Below are 19,760 nucleotides of genomic sequence, written 5' to 3' on the forward strand. Positions count from 1 at the left end.
ACCTGGGCTGCCCAATTGTTAATTTTTTAAAAAGATTTTATTTATTTGAGAGAGAGAGAGAGTACACGTGTGAGAGAGAGCACTAGTGGGGTGAGGGGCAGGGGGAGAAGCAAACTCCCCACTGAGCAGGGAGCCCGATGTGGGACTTGATCCCAGGACCCCAGGATCATGACCCAAACCAAAGGCAGACGCTTAACAGACTGAGCCACACAGGCATCCCTATCAGCTATTTTTAAAATTAAACCTTTTATTTGGAGATAACAATAGTTCACATGCAGTCATAAGAAACAACAGAAAGATCCCAGGTACTTTTTAGCTACTTTGCCCCAAAGGTAACAGCTTGCAAAACTATAGTAACAGTGTCCCAACCAGGATACTGCCCTTGGTACAGTCAAGGGAGACAACATTCCATCACAAAGATGCTTGCCTTGCCCCATTATACCCACACTGACTCTCATCCTCAGTCTTCGTTAACCTTAGGCAACCATGAATCTGTTCTCTGTTTCTAGAATTTTTGTCATTTCAAGAATGTCACAGAAAGGAAATCATATAGTAGGTCACCTGTTGGAACTGGCTTTTATTACTTGGCATAATTCTATGGGGACTCCTCCAGGAGTTGCAGGTATCCATAGCCCATTCCTTATTATTGCTGAGTAGAATTCCATGCTATGGATGGACCACAGTTGAATTAGCTGTTTCCAGTTTGAGGCTGCTACAAAGAAAGCTGCTAAACATCCATGCACAGGTGCTTGTGTGCACATAAATTTCATTTCCTGGAGTAAACGCCCAGGAGTGCAACTCGTTGCTTGTATCTTAGTGGCTTGTTTCTTTTTTCAAGAAACTGCCCAACTATTTTCCACAGTGACTGTAACATTTTACATTTATTCCGGCAAGTTAAGAGAGTATGTGCCAGCATTTGGCATCATCACTGGTTTTTAATGTTAGCTGGTTTTGTTGCTATATAGTGATAGCTCATCGTGGTTTTAATTTGCATTTCCCTAATGGCTAATAATACTGAATGGCCTTTCATGTCATTTTTTTTAAAAGATTTTCTTTATTTATTCATAGAGACACAGAGAGAGAGAGAGGCAGAGACACAGGCAGAGGGAGAAGGAGGCACCATGCAGAGAGCCTGACGTGGGACTCGATCCAGGGTCTCCAGGATCATGCCCTCGGCTGCAGGTGGTGCTAAACCGCTGCGCCACCGGGGCTGCCCTCATGTTATATTTTATTTTATTTTATTTTATTTTATTTTATTTTATTTTATTTTATTTATTTATTTTTACCATCTGTATATCCTCTTTGGTGAAAAGCTTATGTCTTTTGCCCATTTTTTAGATTGTTTTTTTACTGTTGGATTTTGAGAGTTCTTTATATATTCTGGATTCTAGTTCTTTGTCAGATACATGGTTTGCAAACATTTTTTCCCCAGTATGGAGCTTGTCTTTCATTGTTTTAACAGGTTCTTTCACGGATGCAAAAGTTTTGAATTGTGATGAAGTCCAATTTATCAAATTTTCTTGCTGAGATTTTGGTAAGAATTGCATTAAGCCTATATAACAATTTGGGGGAGATAATTGACTTCTTATCTTTAGGGAGTCTTCCAATCCGTGACCAAGAGATGTCTCTCCATTTATTTAGATCTTCTTTGATTTCTCTCATCAGCATTTTTTTTTGGTTTTCAGTATGTAAATCTGTATGTTTTGTTAGATTGACATCTGAGTATTTTGTATTTTTTTGACTGATTATAAATGTAAATATAAATTGGTTTGGATTGATCATTGATAGTCCATAGAGATATAGTTGATTAAAGAATTGGCTCATGTGATTATGGAGGCTGACAAGTCCAATATATACTCCTATTGGTTCTGTTTCTCTGGAGAACCCTGGCTGATTCAAGCACCACTACTAATTACCACAGCCACCTTTCTGCCTTGCCTGCATAATTTAAGAAATAGTCCTAGAAACCACTGAACCTCACCAATGAAGAGGAGGCCAGGGATCTTTTGAGGAGACACCCCTTTAGGGCTGCAGCATTGGCAAAGATAACATGAACAGAAAGCTATTGGAGGAGTCAGGGCCAAGGTGCTGGCCTCTGAATCCCCCTTGTTGGTTACCATCTAGAGACTGAAGGTTAGGACTGCTGACCAATATCAAGGAGAAGGTAGTGAGCCACAGGACACTTTGGACACACTGGCCTTCACTTTGTTCCTGGGACAAACCAAGCTCATTTCCACGAGTCAGACTCCTTGGCTGCAAGCAGAAGAAACTGATTCTTGTTGGCTTAAGCATAGGGGATGGTGTAGAAATTAAATGCAAATTGGAGAGGATAGTAAGAGATAGACCAGACATAGGGAAATATGGGATTCCACGAGTCTTCAGAGGGTCAAGAAGCAGGCAGCAGGAAACAGCATGGCAGATTGTATATTTCCACATGTATCTATGGCAATATTTCTAGTCCTACAAGCTCTTCCAGAATCTTTCCACTTTTTATGATGAATTGGGTCTGTTTCCTTTTGAAACTTAGAGGAACCGGATGCCTGGGTGGCTCAGTGGTTGGGTGTCTGCCTTCGGCTCAGGGCGTGATCCCGAAGTCCCGAGATGGAGTCCCATATCAGGCTCCTTTGCATGGAGACTGCTTCTCCCTTTGCCTCTCTCTCTCTGTGTCTCTCATGAATAAATACAATCTTAAAAAAAAAAAGAGAAAGAAACTTGGAGGAACTTTGTAAACATTTTGATGACTAGAATGTGGTAGAAGTGGCACTGGATGACTTCCAATCCTAAAACATAAAGGCAATATGGTGTCTATCTGAGACTCTCTCTCTCTCTCTCTCTCTCTCGATGCTTGCCCTTGTACCACAGCCACCATGTTGTGAGGAAGCCCAGACCATGTGGAGAGACTGTGGGTAGGTGTTCCAGCTGACAGCCCAGCTTGGTGCTCGGCCAACAGCCAGCATCCACCACCAGAGATGTATGTGAGTGGATAAGCCTTCAGACAATCCTGACCCAGCCTTTCCACTGTCCCAGCTCCATTAAGTCAAGCAGAGATGAGCTATGCCTACCAAGCCCTGACCAAATTGCAGATTCATTCACAAAATAAGTATTGTGATTATTTTAAATTTTAAGTTATGGGTTGGTTTGTTACACAGTGATAGGTAACTGGAACATGCGACGACCATGTCACAGCAGAAATGACCTGGCTAGGGCACTGCCTGCGACTCCACCATCTACACCATCTGTGATGCCTTCTGAACATTCCCTGCATCCAAATCTCAGGAGAGAGCATAGGCCTTGTCTGAGTCAAGGTGCCCAGCCATGGCTGTGCCACAAGGTAAGTTGAAGACGACGATAATAGTATGTACTTCTTGGAGTTGTTATGAGATTAAATAATTAATATATATAAAGCACCTGAAACAGTTTCTGGCATGTAGTAAGCACACTCATTTAATTTTTCATCTTTTTTTTTTTTTTTTGGTTACTATTAAAATTTGAGCTCAGATGTCACTTCCCCAGAGACTCTTTCTCTGATGCCACCATGGGAAGTGGTGCTATCCTATCCCCTGCAACTCTGGGAGAGGTGACATTGGGTTTTATTTTCTCTTTGGCACACATCACTAACTGCAATCAGCTTATCCACAGATTTGTTTACTTGCTTACTCTTATTTCTCATTTTACTTTTTGTACCTTTTAAAATGTTGTGATTGAGTGCCTGTCTCCATCAGCTGGACGGTAATCACCACGAGCACAGGGAATTTGTAATGTCACTGCTCTGTCCTTGGGTTGAACAGAACGCAGGTGGAGACACATTGTCTAGCTTTTCCTTCAGTGGAGGGTTTGTTCCCCCAACTGCTGGGAGTGCTGACCACAGACAACTTCAGGGATGACCTCTGCTGTAGAGAGCTATCTTGCTCAAAGTCACTTGTCTTCTGGGGCAAATCTGTGATAGATGCAGGCATAGAAAGGCCCGGACACCCTGGCCCAACCTGGAACAAATCTCATGGGCCATGCTAGCTCCAGAGCTGCCCTTGGGGTGGGCCCAGGCTGTCACTGGACCTGCATCATGGCTCCATTTCTCCCTCTGCCTATCCTGCTTCCCTTCCACTGTGTTGACCCCCAGGTCATTCCTCGCTAAGTGTCCTGCATGCTAAGCTCTGTCTCAGAGTCAGCCTCCTGGGAGGCACAACCTGGTACAGCCAAGTCTGAGGAAGGTGGGCAATTGGCATTTGCTTGAAGGATGAGATGTCTGGGGCCACTGCAAGGGGCCAAGATAGTCTCCCTGCTGGAAGGAGCATCCCTTTTACTAAGATCCCAGGTGCTTGGCTGGCTTAGTCGGCTAAGCATCTGCTTAACCTTCAGCTCAGGTCATGAGCCCAGAGTCCTGGGATCAAGTCCCACATTGGGCTCCCTGCTCTGTGGGGAGTCTGCTTCTCCCTCTGCTTCCGTCTTTGTCTCTCATGAATAAACTCTTTAAAAAAAAAAGTGGGAGATCCCCTCTGTTGTAGTCAGCTTTCAGTACTCCTTCCTGATGCTCAACCCTGAGGAAGTGGCTGCTGCTCTGGACCTCCAGCTGCCCCTCTTATATGGACGGGATCAGCATCCCAAACCCAGGTTTGGAAAGCAGGTCCTTTACACCTCTGGTTCTCCAAGCCGTCATGCTGTGTAGAATCATGAGACAAAAGCCTTCACGGGGGCCTCGGTTACAAGGATCACCCACCACACATGTCCGTGTATTTGTCTGACCTCCTTTTAGCAAAGACTTTCTATGTCAATTATTCCCATTAACTTTGCATTCAGCAAGTGTCCTACCGCGGATGAACCATTTTGTTGTGGTGCAGATTACTTAAAATTCTCTGGTCATTATAATTCTTTTGGCTGTCTAGAACATTCTGAGCTGAGTCTCATGACCGACATGTGCAGTTATCCTCAAGTCCTGGTGCTCTCCACTCCAGTCCTTGTTCCAGAGGCCTCTGTCCTGTTCTGATGCTGAGAACATGATTGTGTGTAGTATAAGCTGCTGGGGGGTGGGTTCTACAAAGTTACTGTTGCTCTCATTCTCAAAAAATGAATAAACCCTGGGCTGGTGGAAAGAGACCCCTAATGACCACCATGAGATCAGATCTGGGGCTTCATTTTCCCATTCAATCAGGCTCTTCTATTTTCAGCTTCTTCCAGGCAGCAGGGGACTCTTGGATGCTGGGCCTGGGTCTTCAGTGAGGGAAGATCTCCCATTGGTTCAAATCTGATGATTTTCAGAACACAACTTTGGGGTAAAACTTAGATGGTGTAAATGGCATGCACAGACCCCAATGCTGTCTCCAGCTCGCCCTGTGGCTATGGGCAAGTCTCTTCCCTCTGTGTAAAATGGGAGCATTGAGGAATGATTTGGTGCCAGCCCTAACACTTCTGGGATCCTTTTCAGAGTTGGGAGGACACTCTTGGGTCTGGATGCAGTCAGAGCACCGAGGAGCTGAGAGAGAAGCAAGGAGAGCCCAAGGGTCGGCCAGGGTGATGGTGAACAAGCAGGGCACGAGCTGGCTGAGCCGGATGGGCCTCGGTGATTGTGATGTTTGGTCTGTCAGCCTCCCAGTGGTGAGGGTGATCGATGAACATGGAAGAGTGTCCCTATATCATCCATCGTCGTCCAAAAGTTTAAGGCTTGCCGAGCCTAACACTTCATTTCACAGATGGCGAAACTGAAGCCCAGGAGAAGAAGGGACTTGCCCAAATTCACAAAGTGAGGCAGGAAGAGAAGCAGAACTGGAACCTGGGCCTCCTGGCTCCCACTCAAGAGAGACAAAGAGGTGGACAGGAAGGGAAAGGAGGCCATCTCCTCCACTGTCAGCCCCTTGTGGTGGCCAGTCACTTGGCGGTGGCCACGTGGATGACCACAAAGCCTTTGATGTCTGGGAAGTGGGGGCTGATGAGATCCACCTGCAGCTGCCTCGGGCCGCTCTTGGACGGGGTGATGCTGAACTGGACGGAAGCCTTCTCCTGGGGCTCCAGGCTGGGCACGCTGGGGAAGGGGATGGTACAAAGGCAGACCGTCAGCTCCCTCTCCTTCTGCATCTGGCCTGCCCTCTCCAGAGCCCTTGGGATCAAGGTCACACCTTGAGACCGACATTCAAGCCCTGTCAATATGCTTCTAGCTTCTGTTTCCCTGCCACCACTCCTCATTCTTTCCAGCCAGCCGGGCCTGTGCCCTGACCATACCTTACACTTCCTCTCTCTGGGCTTCCACCTGCACCGTTCCTCCCACATCGGATGTCCTTCCCATTCCAATCACACCCAAGGACAAGATCACGTCTCTCTTCTTCTAGGATACCCTCCCTGACTACCCTAGCCATGGAGACCTCTAACTGGGAAGCCTTCCATCCTGCTCCATACCTGAAAAGCTTCTCGATTCATCATGTAAGGCCCAGCTCCACTGTGGCCCTTCCCTGGTTCCACCCCATCCCCATTCAAGGGCTGTCCCTGATTCCCTGGGCCCCAGGGATCCATCCCTCCGCACACATCGCACTGTCCTCATTTGATGGTCCCGTCTTTGAGAACACTTCTTCCGGCAGAGCCCTGTCTGTTCATCCCGGTGTTCCCAAAGGTCACCAAGAGGCTCAGAGAACAGGTCATTCTGATCATGTGATTAAGGGTCACGTGAATGAGTGAGGGGGTGACTGGGTGAGTTATACACCTGAACTAATGACTAAATCAATGAAGGAAGAAATAAATAGATGGAGGCTGGTGTGTCTAGGTCATGAGCTGGTTCCTGGAGGCCCAGAGTCTCCTGCACCGCCCTCCGTTGGTCGCTTTTCCATGGCCCATCCTATAAGGAAGGCTCCCACTCCCAGGCTGACACTTACTCGATGCTGAGCTGTCCCTGGAGAAGGCCACTGCCCTCCACCATCAGCACACAGTCCTCCACTCTCTCCAGGAGGGGGTTGACCAGCGTCACTTTCACAACAACCGCCACCCCCACCACAGTGGGGCCCAGCACCTGGAGGGGTAATCCCCATAAGTCATTGTCCCCCGCTACGCTCCCCCAAGAAACCCATGGGTCCCAGCAGGAACACTGGCTGGAGCCTGGTGTGGGCAGGAATCATGGCTACCCCTTGCATCCATCTGCCCTCCTACTGAGCTCCATCATTATATCTAGCCCCCTGCATCCACGCCGCTTCTCTCTGCCCTTGAGAGCCGAAGCTGGAGCTAAAAGCACAAAACCCCCAGCCTTTGATGCTCTCCCCAAGCCGTGTAGGGGGCCTGCCAGGAAAAGGATGCAGACAGGACTCACCTTGATGGTGATGAAGTCCTCCAGAGTAATGTCCTTCTCCACCAGGAGCTTCTCTCCTTTGGTGACAAAGCACATGGCAGCCAACAGGATCTTCTTGTCCTCTGTCAGGTCTTCCTTATATTGCGAGTAAGATATTGTGATTGGGATCTTTTTCTCTGGAAGGGAAAGCAGAGGTGGGAGTTAGGGGTCTGATACTCTTTTTCAGCTGAATCAGGGGGAAGAAGGGAAGGCTCCATTCCTAGTTACACCTCCTTTGGTCCTTGCCACCAACGTGAGATGAACATTATTATATTATTGTCAGTTTACGGATGAAGATACCTAAGCCTCAGAGAGGTTAGTTTCCGGTCCAACGTCACACAGCAAGTAAATCAAGGAGCCAAGATGAGATGGGATTCAAATTCAGGCCAGTCGGCTACCATGACACCTGACAGTTTCTCCAAAAACTCCTGGAATTGTGCTTAACCTTTCCCTAATCATTCCAGATGCAAATATCTCAGACCATTAACAGGAATCCATTCACTGTTCATTGAGGACCTACAGTGTGCACGGTGTGCCGGGTGCAGAGAAGGGAGGAGAGTCAAAGGTCGGCCTCAAGCTTCCAATCCAGTAAAAAGGCCAACTTCTTCGCAGCTTCTCCAAATCCTCCCTCCCCATTAAGGCCCATCTGAGTCAGCCCCCAAAATGGGAAGCCTTCATGGGTACCCCACTCAGTGATCTCGTGTCCTTTGCCTGCTGAGCTCCTGTGGTCCTCGACATCTGGGGCTCTCACCAGCCGCAGACACCCTGCCTGTGGGTTTCTTTCCCTGGAACATGGGTCACCACAGAGCACAGTGGACTACCGTTATATTTGGGTGTTTTTGGATCATTGTATTTTTCCTTTAGGTACAAATGGGTACAACGTATCTGATTTGCTCCCGCCTGACCACCCTCTGCTGTTTTCTGTTTCCTTCTTGCCCCTGAGGGCATTGGTTTTCAACCTGTGGAAAAAGTCCTTAAAGGATTTGAACCTGGTTCACTTTATGTTCCCCTAGAGCTTTGCATATAGTAGAAGCTTCTTGAATGCCCAAATGCTGATCCATATGTCAAAACTCTACATTGCTGTATGGGTTTCCTTAGTCCAGTAGGTCATGACTAGGTGAATCCTTAATACAACAAGAGCAACAATGAATAATTACGAAAGCTAACTTTTACTAACTTTTACTGCTGGGCACTTGGAAACACATTCATTGATGAACTCATTCAATCCTTACAACAATTTCATGAGCAAGTATCATTATCCCCAACTCATAATATCAATAATGCTATCAATCCCTACAATAACTTACATGTCCCTTAGGTGGTCAGAATTACACCAAACACTTTATATATGTTCTATCATTTACTCCTTGTGTGGTGGGAAATTGGTGGTTTTCAAAGCATGGTCCTGGGACCAGGGGCATCAGCATGACCTGGGAACTTGTTAGAAATGCAAATTCTAAGGCTACTCAATAAAACATTAGCAAATTTAATCCCACAACATGTAAAAAGAACTATCTGTATATTTATTTAAAGATTACACATCTATTAAAATGATGTGGTTGAAGAGCTTATAAAAACATTTGAATAACAATGTGATGTGAACTGAGAGAGACACTAATAAACACTGAGTTCTCACAGTGTAATCAGATCTGTTTGGCAAAAAGCAACAGGCATTAAAACTGGAAGGAAAATATGTTAATAATCTGGAGGTGGGTGGTAGGATCACAGGTGATCTTGCTCTGTGCCCTCGAAATCTTTAAGGAATGTATATTACTTTTAATATGAAAAAAAAAAGCCAGGAGAAAGTGCACGTTAATTAACATTTCCCTACACAGCGTTATTTTGCAATTTGGATTTTGTGAAGAATAAGGGAGCAAAAAAAAGTGAAAAGGTGTGTGACATCTCCTTCACATGTTTTCCCTCCATCAAAACACAGGAGCTTCACCAGAAACTGGGCCCAGAGGAACAGTTTCTTTGTTTAATTGAATCCTTAGACTTCAGAATGTTATGTGAGGGCAGAGAGGGAGCGAGGGGTGGGGGAGAGAGACAGAGAGAGAGAGAGAAAGAGAGAGAGAGAGAGAGAGAGAGAAACAGGAGGGAAGGGTGCAAGGACAGAGAACGCTGTGGGGATGGCAGTAGATGCGTTTAGAATTTTCAGGACAGAGCCTGGCACATGTGAGCACTTAGTAGCTGTTTCTTACTGGTCCGTGCCTCTCGTACAGGACACCTGCAGCCAGGTGGGCTGCAGAATATGGTGGATTTTAGAAAGGTGACAAGGCATATTCCATAGGTTGTGAAATGCTCCCAGCAGGTATTTGTCCGGGGAGTCAATATTCACATGGCTTGAGATCACCTCACCTGCACTCAAGTTTGCCACCAGATGACCATGGACTTTTACTACTAGTCTCATTAGTTAGCACCTCTGAACTCCGCTTTCTCACCTGTCAGGTGGGGAACAGGAGGCAAAGCACTGATCAAATGCTCAGAGACATCCCTGTCTTTCCTGGGAATGAGCACAGCTTGCTGGGAAGTCCCGCTTGGCCAGTCCCCCTCTCCATGCCCCCCCTGGGCAGCGGCCCCCCTACCTTCTTCGGGCCCCAGTCGCACCGTGTGGGACTCGTGCAGGATCTCGGCCACCGGCCTGCGGGTGTATAGGATGGTGGCACCGCTCAGGTTGACCCGGACCCTCTGGGCCCGGGAGGTGAGGTTAGCTAAGCACAGAGCCAGTCTCAGGTCGTGGCCCAGCATGGGTGGCTCCAGCATCTTGAACTTGCCGGTGACGCTGGGCTTGGTGGCAGGCTCCATGAGGTCCTCGCGCCACAGCCCGCAGCTGCCTGCCCTGCGGACCCGGGTCCTCCTCCCGGGGGCTTCCACGCCGAACAGCTTCCTCACGGCCTTACGGTACACCTGCCTCTCCTTCCGGGACCCTGGGGGCATCGCACCTGGTGAGGTGGGTGTCCCTTTCCTGCTCCTCCCGTCCCGTCCCGTCCCCCGGCTTCTCTTGTGCCATCTCACCTCCTCCCCACGGAAAACCACCACTCCTTCACCACTTCAATCCACCACGCCTGGAAGGGCTCCAATGGACAGCCCAGGAGCCAGGTGCACACCACGGCCATAGGCACCGTGTTTGGTTCGGGGACTATTTAAATACATTTTAAATCAATCATCAAAGACTTCAGATCGGGCAATTTCGCACAAAAATACAGGTCTGCAGCTTCTCTGCCAGCTGGGGCTGAAGACTCATCCTATGAGGACTGCCCACATTTTTGTAGACTTGCTATGTGCCAGGCACCGCAGTTCCAGGTGCTATATTTTCCCCCTAGGAAGTCGGTGCTACCATCAGCCACATTTTATAGATAAGGAACCAGGGGCACAGAGAAGTAAAGTGACTCAGAAGAGCCTTGAGATTTGAACCCAGGCAGTCTGGCTCCATATCCATGTTGTTAATCACACTCCCTTCCCACTGTCTCCATGGCAGGGATGGTCTAGAGCCGGGTAATGGGTGCTCCCCTCACCATCATAACACACAGGGCAGGGCCCGGCCCAGGCTGGTCTGCGGTGGGCCCTCTGCGGCAGACAGGGCATCTTGGGGGGCTGATGGGGGCCGCCCTATTGCCCTTACCTTCTGGATACTTGTAGAGGCCTGTGATGTCCACGCGGGAGTCACTGCCCACGGCCTTGGTGCTGATGCACCTCCCAATCTTCTTGGTGTCCGAGTACACCCGCTCCCGGCTCTCATCCTCGTGCCAGAGCCAGGTGATGTAATCTGCATTGACCTCCGCGAACACAAAGGGGCCATCGTGGGCCAGGTGCACGTCGCCCTCTCGGATGGCAGTGACGGAGGCTGGGCCGCACCGGAACATGCCTGGGCAGGAGGGATGGGCGTGAGCAGCAAGGGTGAGGAGGAATGGGGGTCCGGGGTCCTTCAGGCTGAGCCCATACCTTCACTCTCCTCCTGGGGGGTGGCGTCCAGAACCTGCCAACCATTGTAAGAGGGGCCCAGGTCCCGGCGGGCGAACCAACTCTCATTCCAGACGTGGAAATTCCTGCCACAGAGATAAGATGGGGCAGGATGGCCTTCAGTGAGTACAGAGGCCCATGGGATGGCAAGTTCCTATTGTGAGCCAGGCCCTGGCCCCAAACTCTAGGTATGTATATATATGTGTGTATATATATTCTATATATATGTAGGTATATGTATGTGTGTGTGCACATATGTGTTGTTCAAGGTACAAATACAATCACAAAGAAGACAGAACATTTTGCCCTCTTGCAGCTTACATTCTAATAAAGGAGAAGGTTAGGGAGACAGGCAAAAGTAGGTAAGCAGATAGAGAAAACAAATACAAGTACCAATAAATGCTGTGAAAAAAGAGACCTGAATGGCAAGTGACTACTGGAAACCTGCTCTAGGAAAATGACATCTAAGATGAGGCTTAAATAAGAAAGGATTAGGGGATCCCTGGGTGGCTCAGTGGTTTAGTACCTGCCTTTGGCCCAGGGCATGACCCTGGAGTCCTGGGATCATGTCCCACATCGGGCTCCCTGCATGGAGCCTGGTTCTTTCTCTGCCTGTGTCTCTGCCTCTCTCTCTTTCTCTGTGTGCCTCATGAATAAATAAATAAAATCTTTAAAAAAAAATAAGAAAGGATTAGCCATTGGAAGAGTGAAGGGAATAGTGTTCCAGGCAGAAGGAACAGCATGTGCAAAGACTCTGAGACAAGAAGAGCTTTGTGTCTTTAGGGAACTGAAAGTATTGTAAGTATCTCTGGGCTTCAGCCAGTATGGGGTTAGGTAGGGGTCAAACTATGCAGAGCTCCGTAGGTCCTGGTAACCTTGGTAAAGAATTCAGACTTGAAGTTTCCTGTGATAAAGATGAGAACATGAGACTAGCAAAGCAACATTATTTGCACAAGGTCACACCATAAGGAAGCAGGAAAGAGAAACCCTGGTTGGCCTGACATGGCATCTTTATAGCTGACCTCAGGACTCCTCTCCAGGAGGCAGTGGTCTTTGTGTGGGAGAATATTTGGATAAGCACTTGGGGGTAAACTGATAACCTCTGTGGTGACAGGGGTCCCAACATCAAAAGACAAGATATTTTGGTTTTGTTTTGGTGCAAGATGAACAGCATTACATTATGCTGCTAATACTGAGTCGGTAAAAAGTGGAGGAGTGAGGGGACTGTGAGTATGTATGTCCTTGCGTCTGCAGAGCCTCCCTGTGAAGAGGTGTAAGAAGCTAGTGGCCGCGCTGCCTCCGTGAAGACAGGAGGCGGGAACCCGGTCGGGGGGAGACATCACTATAACCCATTTGATACCTTTTGAATATTAACGCACATGCGTGTCTTTCCTATTTAAAAAATCACATTAAAATGAATTGTTTAGCGATGCCCGAGTGGGTCAGTGGTTGAGCGTCTACCCTTGGCTCGGGTCATGATCCCAGGGTCCTGGCTTGGAGCCCTGTGTCCAGCCCTGCGTCCAGCCCTGCGTTGGGCTCCCTGCTTAGCAGAGGCTCTGCTTCTCCCTTTCCTCCCCTTTCTTGCTATTTCTGTCACTGTCTCTCTCTCTCTCAAATAAATAAATAAAATAAAAAAATAAAATGAATTGTGTAAAGCCTGTGGGAAGAGTCTTGCCAGGGCTGAGACACACACATGGCCCGAGACAGCAGACAAAGAAGCTGAGGCAGGACACAGGGGTGACCATGCATAGGGAATCTCGGGGAAGGCTCAGTCCCACGGAGGGCGCCCTGGGCTTCAGGGCAGCCAAATCTCCAGCCCCCCCACCTGGGCCTCTGGGTCATGTGTCCCGGGGCCATCCCTCTTGCAGACGGGCTGGGGACCCGGGGGACTAGCACCCACCACATGCTGTCCTCTGTCAGGTCCTCCAAGGTCCGCCCGAAGGAGTCCACGTATTTGTCCACGCTCAAGTTCCTGTCCGTGTCATGGGCCGAGTTAAAGTTGGACACGACTCGGGTGGCGATCCCCAGGCATCTAAGGACTAAAGAGCAGGAGCCCCCCAGGAGGTGGAAGGGACCCCGCCAGGAGGCGGAAGGGGGCAAAATAAAAGATCCAAAGTCACACAAATGAACTTAACTATTTGGTTTCTCTCATCAGCAACCAGACTCCTATTTCCCCATCACCAATAGGGGAAAAACTTGGGGTGGGGTCTGTGTACATGTATGCAAACGAAGGCAGATGATGGAGCTGGCTTGGGGTCAGGGGACCTTTCCCTGGGTACCTGTGCACATGACTCCAGCGAAGACCCAGCACTGGCCGTATTTGACAGGCTTGAACCTGCCCTTGAACCACTTGTGCAGAATGGCCACGCTGCCGCTCCAGTGCAGGGGGCTGGTGCCGCCGCCGTACTTGCCCTGCCACTGGCCTTGAACCACGCCCCTGTCATTGTTGCTGTTCACCTGGGCAGAGGAGGCCAAGGGTCCACCACCAGGCAAGGCTTCCCTCCTCGGGACCACGCCATTGTAAAAGCATCTCACACTTTGCACCAGTCGTTCAGGGCCACCTCTTACTTTTAAATTATCTGAAAACTGGAGGCATCTGCTGTCTTAAAATACCTACTTTGGGTACCATTTATTGTTTTTAATTACCTTCCATTGGGATACCCTATTGTTGGAAACTACCTATGATTTTACAGCATTTCTTCTTTTAAATGATCTATCTGGGGGGCCATTGGTGGTATAATTATAGAGGCAGCTAACATTTATTAACTGTTTACTGTGTGCAGGCCCTATTCCAAGGGCTTCGTGCATACCATATCAACCCATTTCAAGGTAGATTTTTGTTATTTTCTTTTTTTTTTTCATACGAGAAGACAGATTCAAAGGGGTTGAGGGACCCATCCAAGTCACACAGCAGGTTAGCAAAAGGGTTGGTGAGCCCCAAGTTTAGGACTTTTGACTTAGAGCCCCACAGGGCTGTGACACTCCACTGTCTGGAACCGGTCACAGCTTTTGAGTCTCTGTTTTTCAACATTTCTCTAAGGTCTCGAGGAATGAAGTGTATCAACTCTGAGGAAAACAGCTTCATACATTCCTGGAATCACAGATATCCACCCACTTATCTTAGCATCTGCTTACAGTAGGCCTTCTGGCTATCTTTTGAGGAGGAAGAAGCATTATTGTGTGAAACAGAATAAAGACAGGCCTCCTCTGGTGGCGAGTTGGGCCTCTGTATCCCCTCCCTGAGTCTGGGCTGGCCCGTGACTGCTCTGACTGATGACTATGGGAGAAGGGAAGCTGTGCCAGTTTCCAGGCCCAGGATTTCTGTGTGCCACTCAAAGCTTCCAGTTCTTCTGTTTTGGAACAATTGTTTCAGCGAGAAGCCAGCTGCTGTGTCTGATTACGCTGAGATCACCATGCTGTGGGGAAGCCCAAGCTGGCCACGTGGGAAGGCTGCATGGAGAGAGAGCCATGCCCAGCCAACCTCAGCTGTTCTAGCCAGCCCAGAGCAGGAGCCAAAAACGATCCCAAGCAAGCCACCTTGACATTCCAGCTCCAGCAGACACAGCATGGAAGAGAACCAAAGAACCACTGACCAGTAGAACCAAGGCCCCAGATATATGGTCTCATGAAACCATTGCAGCCACCTGCAGGTGTTCAGACACCCCCAGCCGTGTAAGCATAGTAAGTGGTTGTTTTGCGCCACTGAGCTTTGGTTGTGGTTTGGGACAGTGATAGAGAATTAAAACAAAATGTGACTTGGGAAGATCATAGGGTGTGATCCTGGGGTTGGCTCAGGGGCCCATGAGGAAGACTGTGTGCAGGGAACGGTGGGGCTCCTTACCATGGCGCTGATTGCCCTGGTGACATAGATGGGGTCGTGGCGGTGGGACACGTCGGTGGCTGGGTCATTTTGGTGAAGAGGACTTCGGTCCAGGATGGAGAGGCAGATGTCCAGGATCTCCTCCTCAAACTGTCCGCAGAGAGGCTGTGCTTAGAGGCCAGAGCTTCACCCGCATTCCAGGCCCTCCCGCGCACGATGCTTGCCCAATAGGTCCCTTGTGTTTTGCAGGGAAATTTGCCTACTTCCACCCAGGAACACCACAGAGCATCCCAAGTCTCAGAAACCCTCCCTCAAAGAGTCACTGGTAGCCAGAAACTCCATCGTAATCGTGTCCCCACCCTGTTCAGTATCCACCCCCAAGACTCCCCCACTACCCATGGTAAAGTTCGTGGTAAGCTGGTGACCCTGGAGCCGCATCTCTCCTGCTGGCACACTCCTGTTTAAATGACTTTTTTCAAATACATTTGCATGAATTGACAACATTTCAAAACTGGAGGATCTTTGCATACAAATTAAGATTTCTGGTCTCTGAAGGTTCTTTGGAAGGTGTGGGGAGCCCTGGGTTCACTTTCATATGGGGTCAGAAGAGGTGGGTGCCAAGGAGTGGTTACCCCTTAAGTGGACCCTAAACTCTCCAGGACCTTGTCTGAACCCCAGACTAACTTCCAGCTGCTCTGCCTGATAGTCAGGGTCCTGGACTTGCCCAGCCAACCTTTTTTTCAGGGCACCTGAAGGCCAGGCAGCACCTAGTCCTCTTGCAGTCCTCCTCTGCTCCCTGACTCCCACCACCATGCGGCTGTGGGCTCTGCCCTCTGCCTTGTCACGTTGTGCCCAGCTCCACACTCAGCCCCAAGACCATGAAGCCTCCACAATACCTGAGGTGGGGTTTTAACACTCTCTGACTTCCCTATGCCCCCTTCTCTGCCACTCTGATGCCCCCGTGTCCCCTCTGCCATCACATGTTTTACTGTAACTATTTATCTGGCCAGTGGCTCTGAAGTGTGGTCCCAGACCAGCAGCAGCAGGACCACCTTAACCGAAATGCACATTCGCAGGCCGCACCCCAGGTCTCCTGAATCAGTGCCTCTGGGTGGGGCCCAGCCACCTGTGTGTTTTGAAGAGCCCTCCCTGGGACTCAGGAGCTTGCCCAAGACTGAGAACCAACCCCACCCCCACCCCCCGGGCTCTGAAGCTATTTATTCTTCTGTACTGCACTGCATCCAAAGCACCTCCCGTCCAAGGACCCAGCGCAGGCCTCGGCACAGCTAAGAGTAGTGAATGAGCGGATTTGCTCTAGGGGTCAGCCTCGCTTGTCCCTGGCGGGAGGAGGTGAGCAGGCTCAAGGGCTCCTGCGCTGACTTTCTGCACACCCCACCCTGCCTCCCCCCCGCTAGCCTGTGCCCCTGGAGACCTGCCCGTAGTTCCAGCCCTGGGCTCGGATGTGTTTCTCCACGCCTCGGAAGATGATCCCACTGTCGTTCAGCACGTACTCCTGTCTCTCCTCCTCTGAGTCCAGAAACACGTCGTCCTCTGAAAAGCAGTTGTCAGGCCCGGCTTGGGCTGGAGCTCTCTGGCCTTGCAGGCCTGGGGTAGGGGCTACATTGGGGAGTGCCTGGAAACTTGGGACAGGGAGGGCAAGAGGGGCTGGCGGGCTTCCGGGCTACCTTCTGGCCAAGCCCCATTCCACCAGGGGGAGTCCATTACCCAGGCGAGGACACCCCCACCCAGCCCCAGACTGAGGGACTTTAGCAAGATGACCCTGCTTGATGCCGACAGCAGCCTCATGTTTCTTAAATATTAATAAGAGTACTGACCCCAGTACTCCTTACGATGTCCTGTGTACATCACAAGCATTAGCACTATGATTTCTCACCATTATCCCAAGGGGTAGGCACTGTTATTATTCCCACATCACAGATGGGGAAACCAGGACTCATGGAGGGAGGCGACTTAGCAGCATGGGGACTAAACCAAGGCTGCTGATGGCAAGAGCTTGGGGCTCTCCTCCCATAAGGCCCCATGCTTGCTGGCTGCCCCCGCATACTGGAAACCACTGATCCCTGCCCCCTGGCATAGGATCCTTTGTAGCACCTGCTACCGGGTTCCTCTGCCCAGGGCTCACCTCTGCCTAGGCCCAGCTGTTTTGGCATTCACCTGCCTGTTGCTTAGCCTGCCTCCCAGATCCCCTGCTAAGGGCGGGCCCACCTCTAGGACAGCTTCCAGGAAATCCTCTGCCTTGGACTTGCCAGCTCCTACCTGGGCACCACGGGTTGAAAAGGAGAACAAATTCGCCCAGCTTCCGGTCATTTTGCTTTCGGCGAGAGGAGACCCTGGTCCTCATCAGGTAGCGGCCAATGACAGCGTTGGGAGGGCTGGTGATGCTGACGGTCATGGTGTTCTCCGTCTGAGCCTCCTCCACCGCTGTCCAGTTCTGGCCCACATCCGGCTCCGATATCTGGAACACAGCTTTGGTGTGGCAGTCCTCAGATGCCTGGGGTCCTGGCAGAGAGGAGAGGGAATCGGGAGATCCAGGTGCCCCTAGGAAACCCAGCTCTAGGGAAGAAAAGAAAAGCTACAAGCCTGGAATCCACTGCAATGTTCACTTCCTGAATTGCCAGGACACTGTTGGGGGCCACCTCCACTGTCCCCATGTCCCACCCACGTCCTGGATCTAAGAGAAAGTAATAGGACCCCTGAAACCAAAGTCTGCCATTCGTCTGTCAAGGAAAGAAAAGCGGACAGCCCTGGTGGCCCAGCGGTTTAGCGCCACCTTCACCCCAGGGCGTGATCCTGGAGATCCGGGATCAAGTTCCACGTCGGGCTCCCTGCATGGAGCCTGCTTCTCCCTCTGCCTGTGTCTCTGCCTCTCTCTCTCTCTCTGAGTCTGTCATGAATAAGTAAATAAAATCTTAAAAAAAAAAAAAAAGGAAAGAAAAGCTTGGGCCCCAAAAGTATCTGAAGAATTTCCACAGTTTTCCAGAGCCCTAGGATTCCTTAGTAGGCAGAGAATTCCAGAGCTGTGGCATCTGTCCCATCACCTGCTGGCAGTACCTGCCAGCCATCCTCAGCAAGTGTCATCAGGAGCCTCTAGGGGTCAGAGCTCACCCACCTGCAGGGGTTGGGACCTGCTTCCCTCCAGTCTGGGTTGATGACCAAGAGGTCTCAGGTCACTGGTCACAGGACAGATCTTTCTGGATGTAGACCAGAAGCGGGGGGGGGGGGGGGGGGGGGGGCGCTGGCGAGACAGGTACCTGTCTCCACGGTGAAGATGATGGTCTCCTGGTCCTCCAGGGCTCTGCTCAGCTCCAGCCGCAAGGTGAACACCTGGCCCCTGCGAACCACCAGCTCAGGGCCGGGGTACTCCTGGGTGTGGTGGGCAGCACCATTTTTCCGGCTGTGCCAGTCCACCTCGGTGACTCTGACCCCTGAGTAGGGCAAGGGCAGGGAGGTGAGGCGGAGCCCTTGACACGCTTCTCCCCTGCGCTGTCTTGCCCTCCCACCTGCTTCAACCGGCCAGTCATTAGCTCCTGCAGCTTCTTTTTTATCCACTGTGTTATTCCTTTGTATTCCCTGTATTCGTTATTCGCAGTAGTTCCTTAAAGTGTCCGTGAACACAGAATTAGCAAATACTGAGCCATTGCTCTTAGCCTGACCCCCAACCCACAGCCCCCGAGCGCCCAGCTGACAGCCGGCGCCAGCTTGGCAGCCGTGGGCCTGAGCCATCTTGTAAGCAAATCCTCCAACCTCTGGTCATGCTGCCTCCACTGATCCCAAATGAAGCAGAAGCAAGCTGTCCCCCTGAGCTCTGCCCAGATGGCGGGTTTGTGAGTGAGAGAATGATAGCTGTTGTTTTAAGCCTCTAAGTGTTGGGGCGGCTTGTTATATGGCAATAGATAATTGAAACATTCAGGGGCCACAGGAATAACTGGGGTAGAATTTCCCAACAAGCTCAACGGCATCAGGACTCAAAGTTAGATTTTATTTAAGTAGTATCAGTAAATGTGAATTTCCTCCCACCATCCCTCCTTCCCTTCCTTCCTTCCTTTTTATACAGGGGGAGGGGTAAAGGGAGAGGGAGAGAGAGAGAGAATCTTAAGTGGGCTCTACGCCCAGTGCAGAGCCCCATGCTGGGCTTGATCTCATGACCCTGAGATCACGACCTGAGCCAAAATCAAGAGTTGGATGCTTAACTGACTGAGCCACCCAGGCATCCCATGACACATTTTTCACTTCCAGGTTTGGGTTGTCAGTTCATACCTGCTAAACTTTTCAACATGCACCTCTGGTGTCTGGATAAATCTTTAGGACTCTTCTTCAACAATAACATTCAACTTCTTCCCAATATGTAAATCCTAACTCAGAGGCCTGATAAGACTGTCCCAGGTGATGTGAAAGCCACCCTGCCCCCAAGTATGATAATAAGAACAATAAGATGAATACCTAATACATATATATTTAACACACACCATGAATTAGACATTATCTTCTGTGATTTACATTTATAAATTCAGTTAATCCTGTCACTAAGCTTGAGGTAAATACTATTATTACCCCTCATTTTACATATGAGAAAACTCAGGCACAGAGAGGTAAAGTAACTTTACAAAGGTCACACAGCTAGTATGGGTGGTGCCAGGGTTCCATGCTATCTTGCCTCTC

General features: G+C 49.9%; 1 protein-coding gene across 1 annotated transcript; it reads right to left on the reverse strand.

Moving 5' to 3' along the window:
* Nucleotides 1-1,093: 1,093 nt before the first annotated feature.
* On the reverse strand, nt 1,094-18,824 carry TGM6 (transglutaminase 6). Its single transcript, XM_072801868.1, has 13 exons — nt 18,755-18,824; nt 18,353-18,526; nt 17,358-17,600; nt 16,513-16,631; nt 15,102-15,230; nt 13,540-13,717; nt 13,161-13,299; nt 11,243-11,346; nt 10,923-11,165; nt 9,886-10,227; nt 7,283-7,437; nt 6,855-6,988; nt 1,094-6,013 (listed from the first exon to the last, which is right to left on the reverse strand). Exons 1-13 carry the CDS (start codon nt 18,822-18,824, stop codon nt 5,860-5,862), a joined length of 2,184 nt encoding a protein of 727 aa, XP_072657969.1. The 3' UTR covers nt 1,094-5,859.
* Nucleotides 18,825-19,760: the final 936 nt, after the last annotated feature.

The sequence above is a fragment of the Canis lupus genome, chromosome 26, assembly GCF_048164855.1.
Source record: "Canis lupus baileyi chromosome 26, mCanLup2.hap1, whole genome shotgun sequence".
In the NCBI taxonomy this organism is placed as follows: domain Eukaryota; kingdom Metazoa; phylum Chordata; class Mammalia; order Carnivora; family Canidae; genus Canis; species Canis lupus.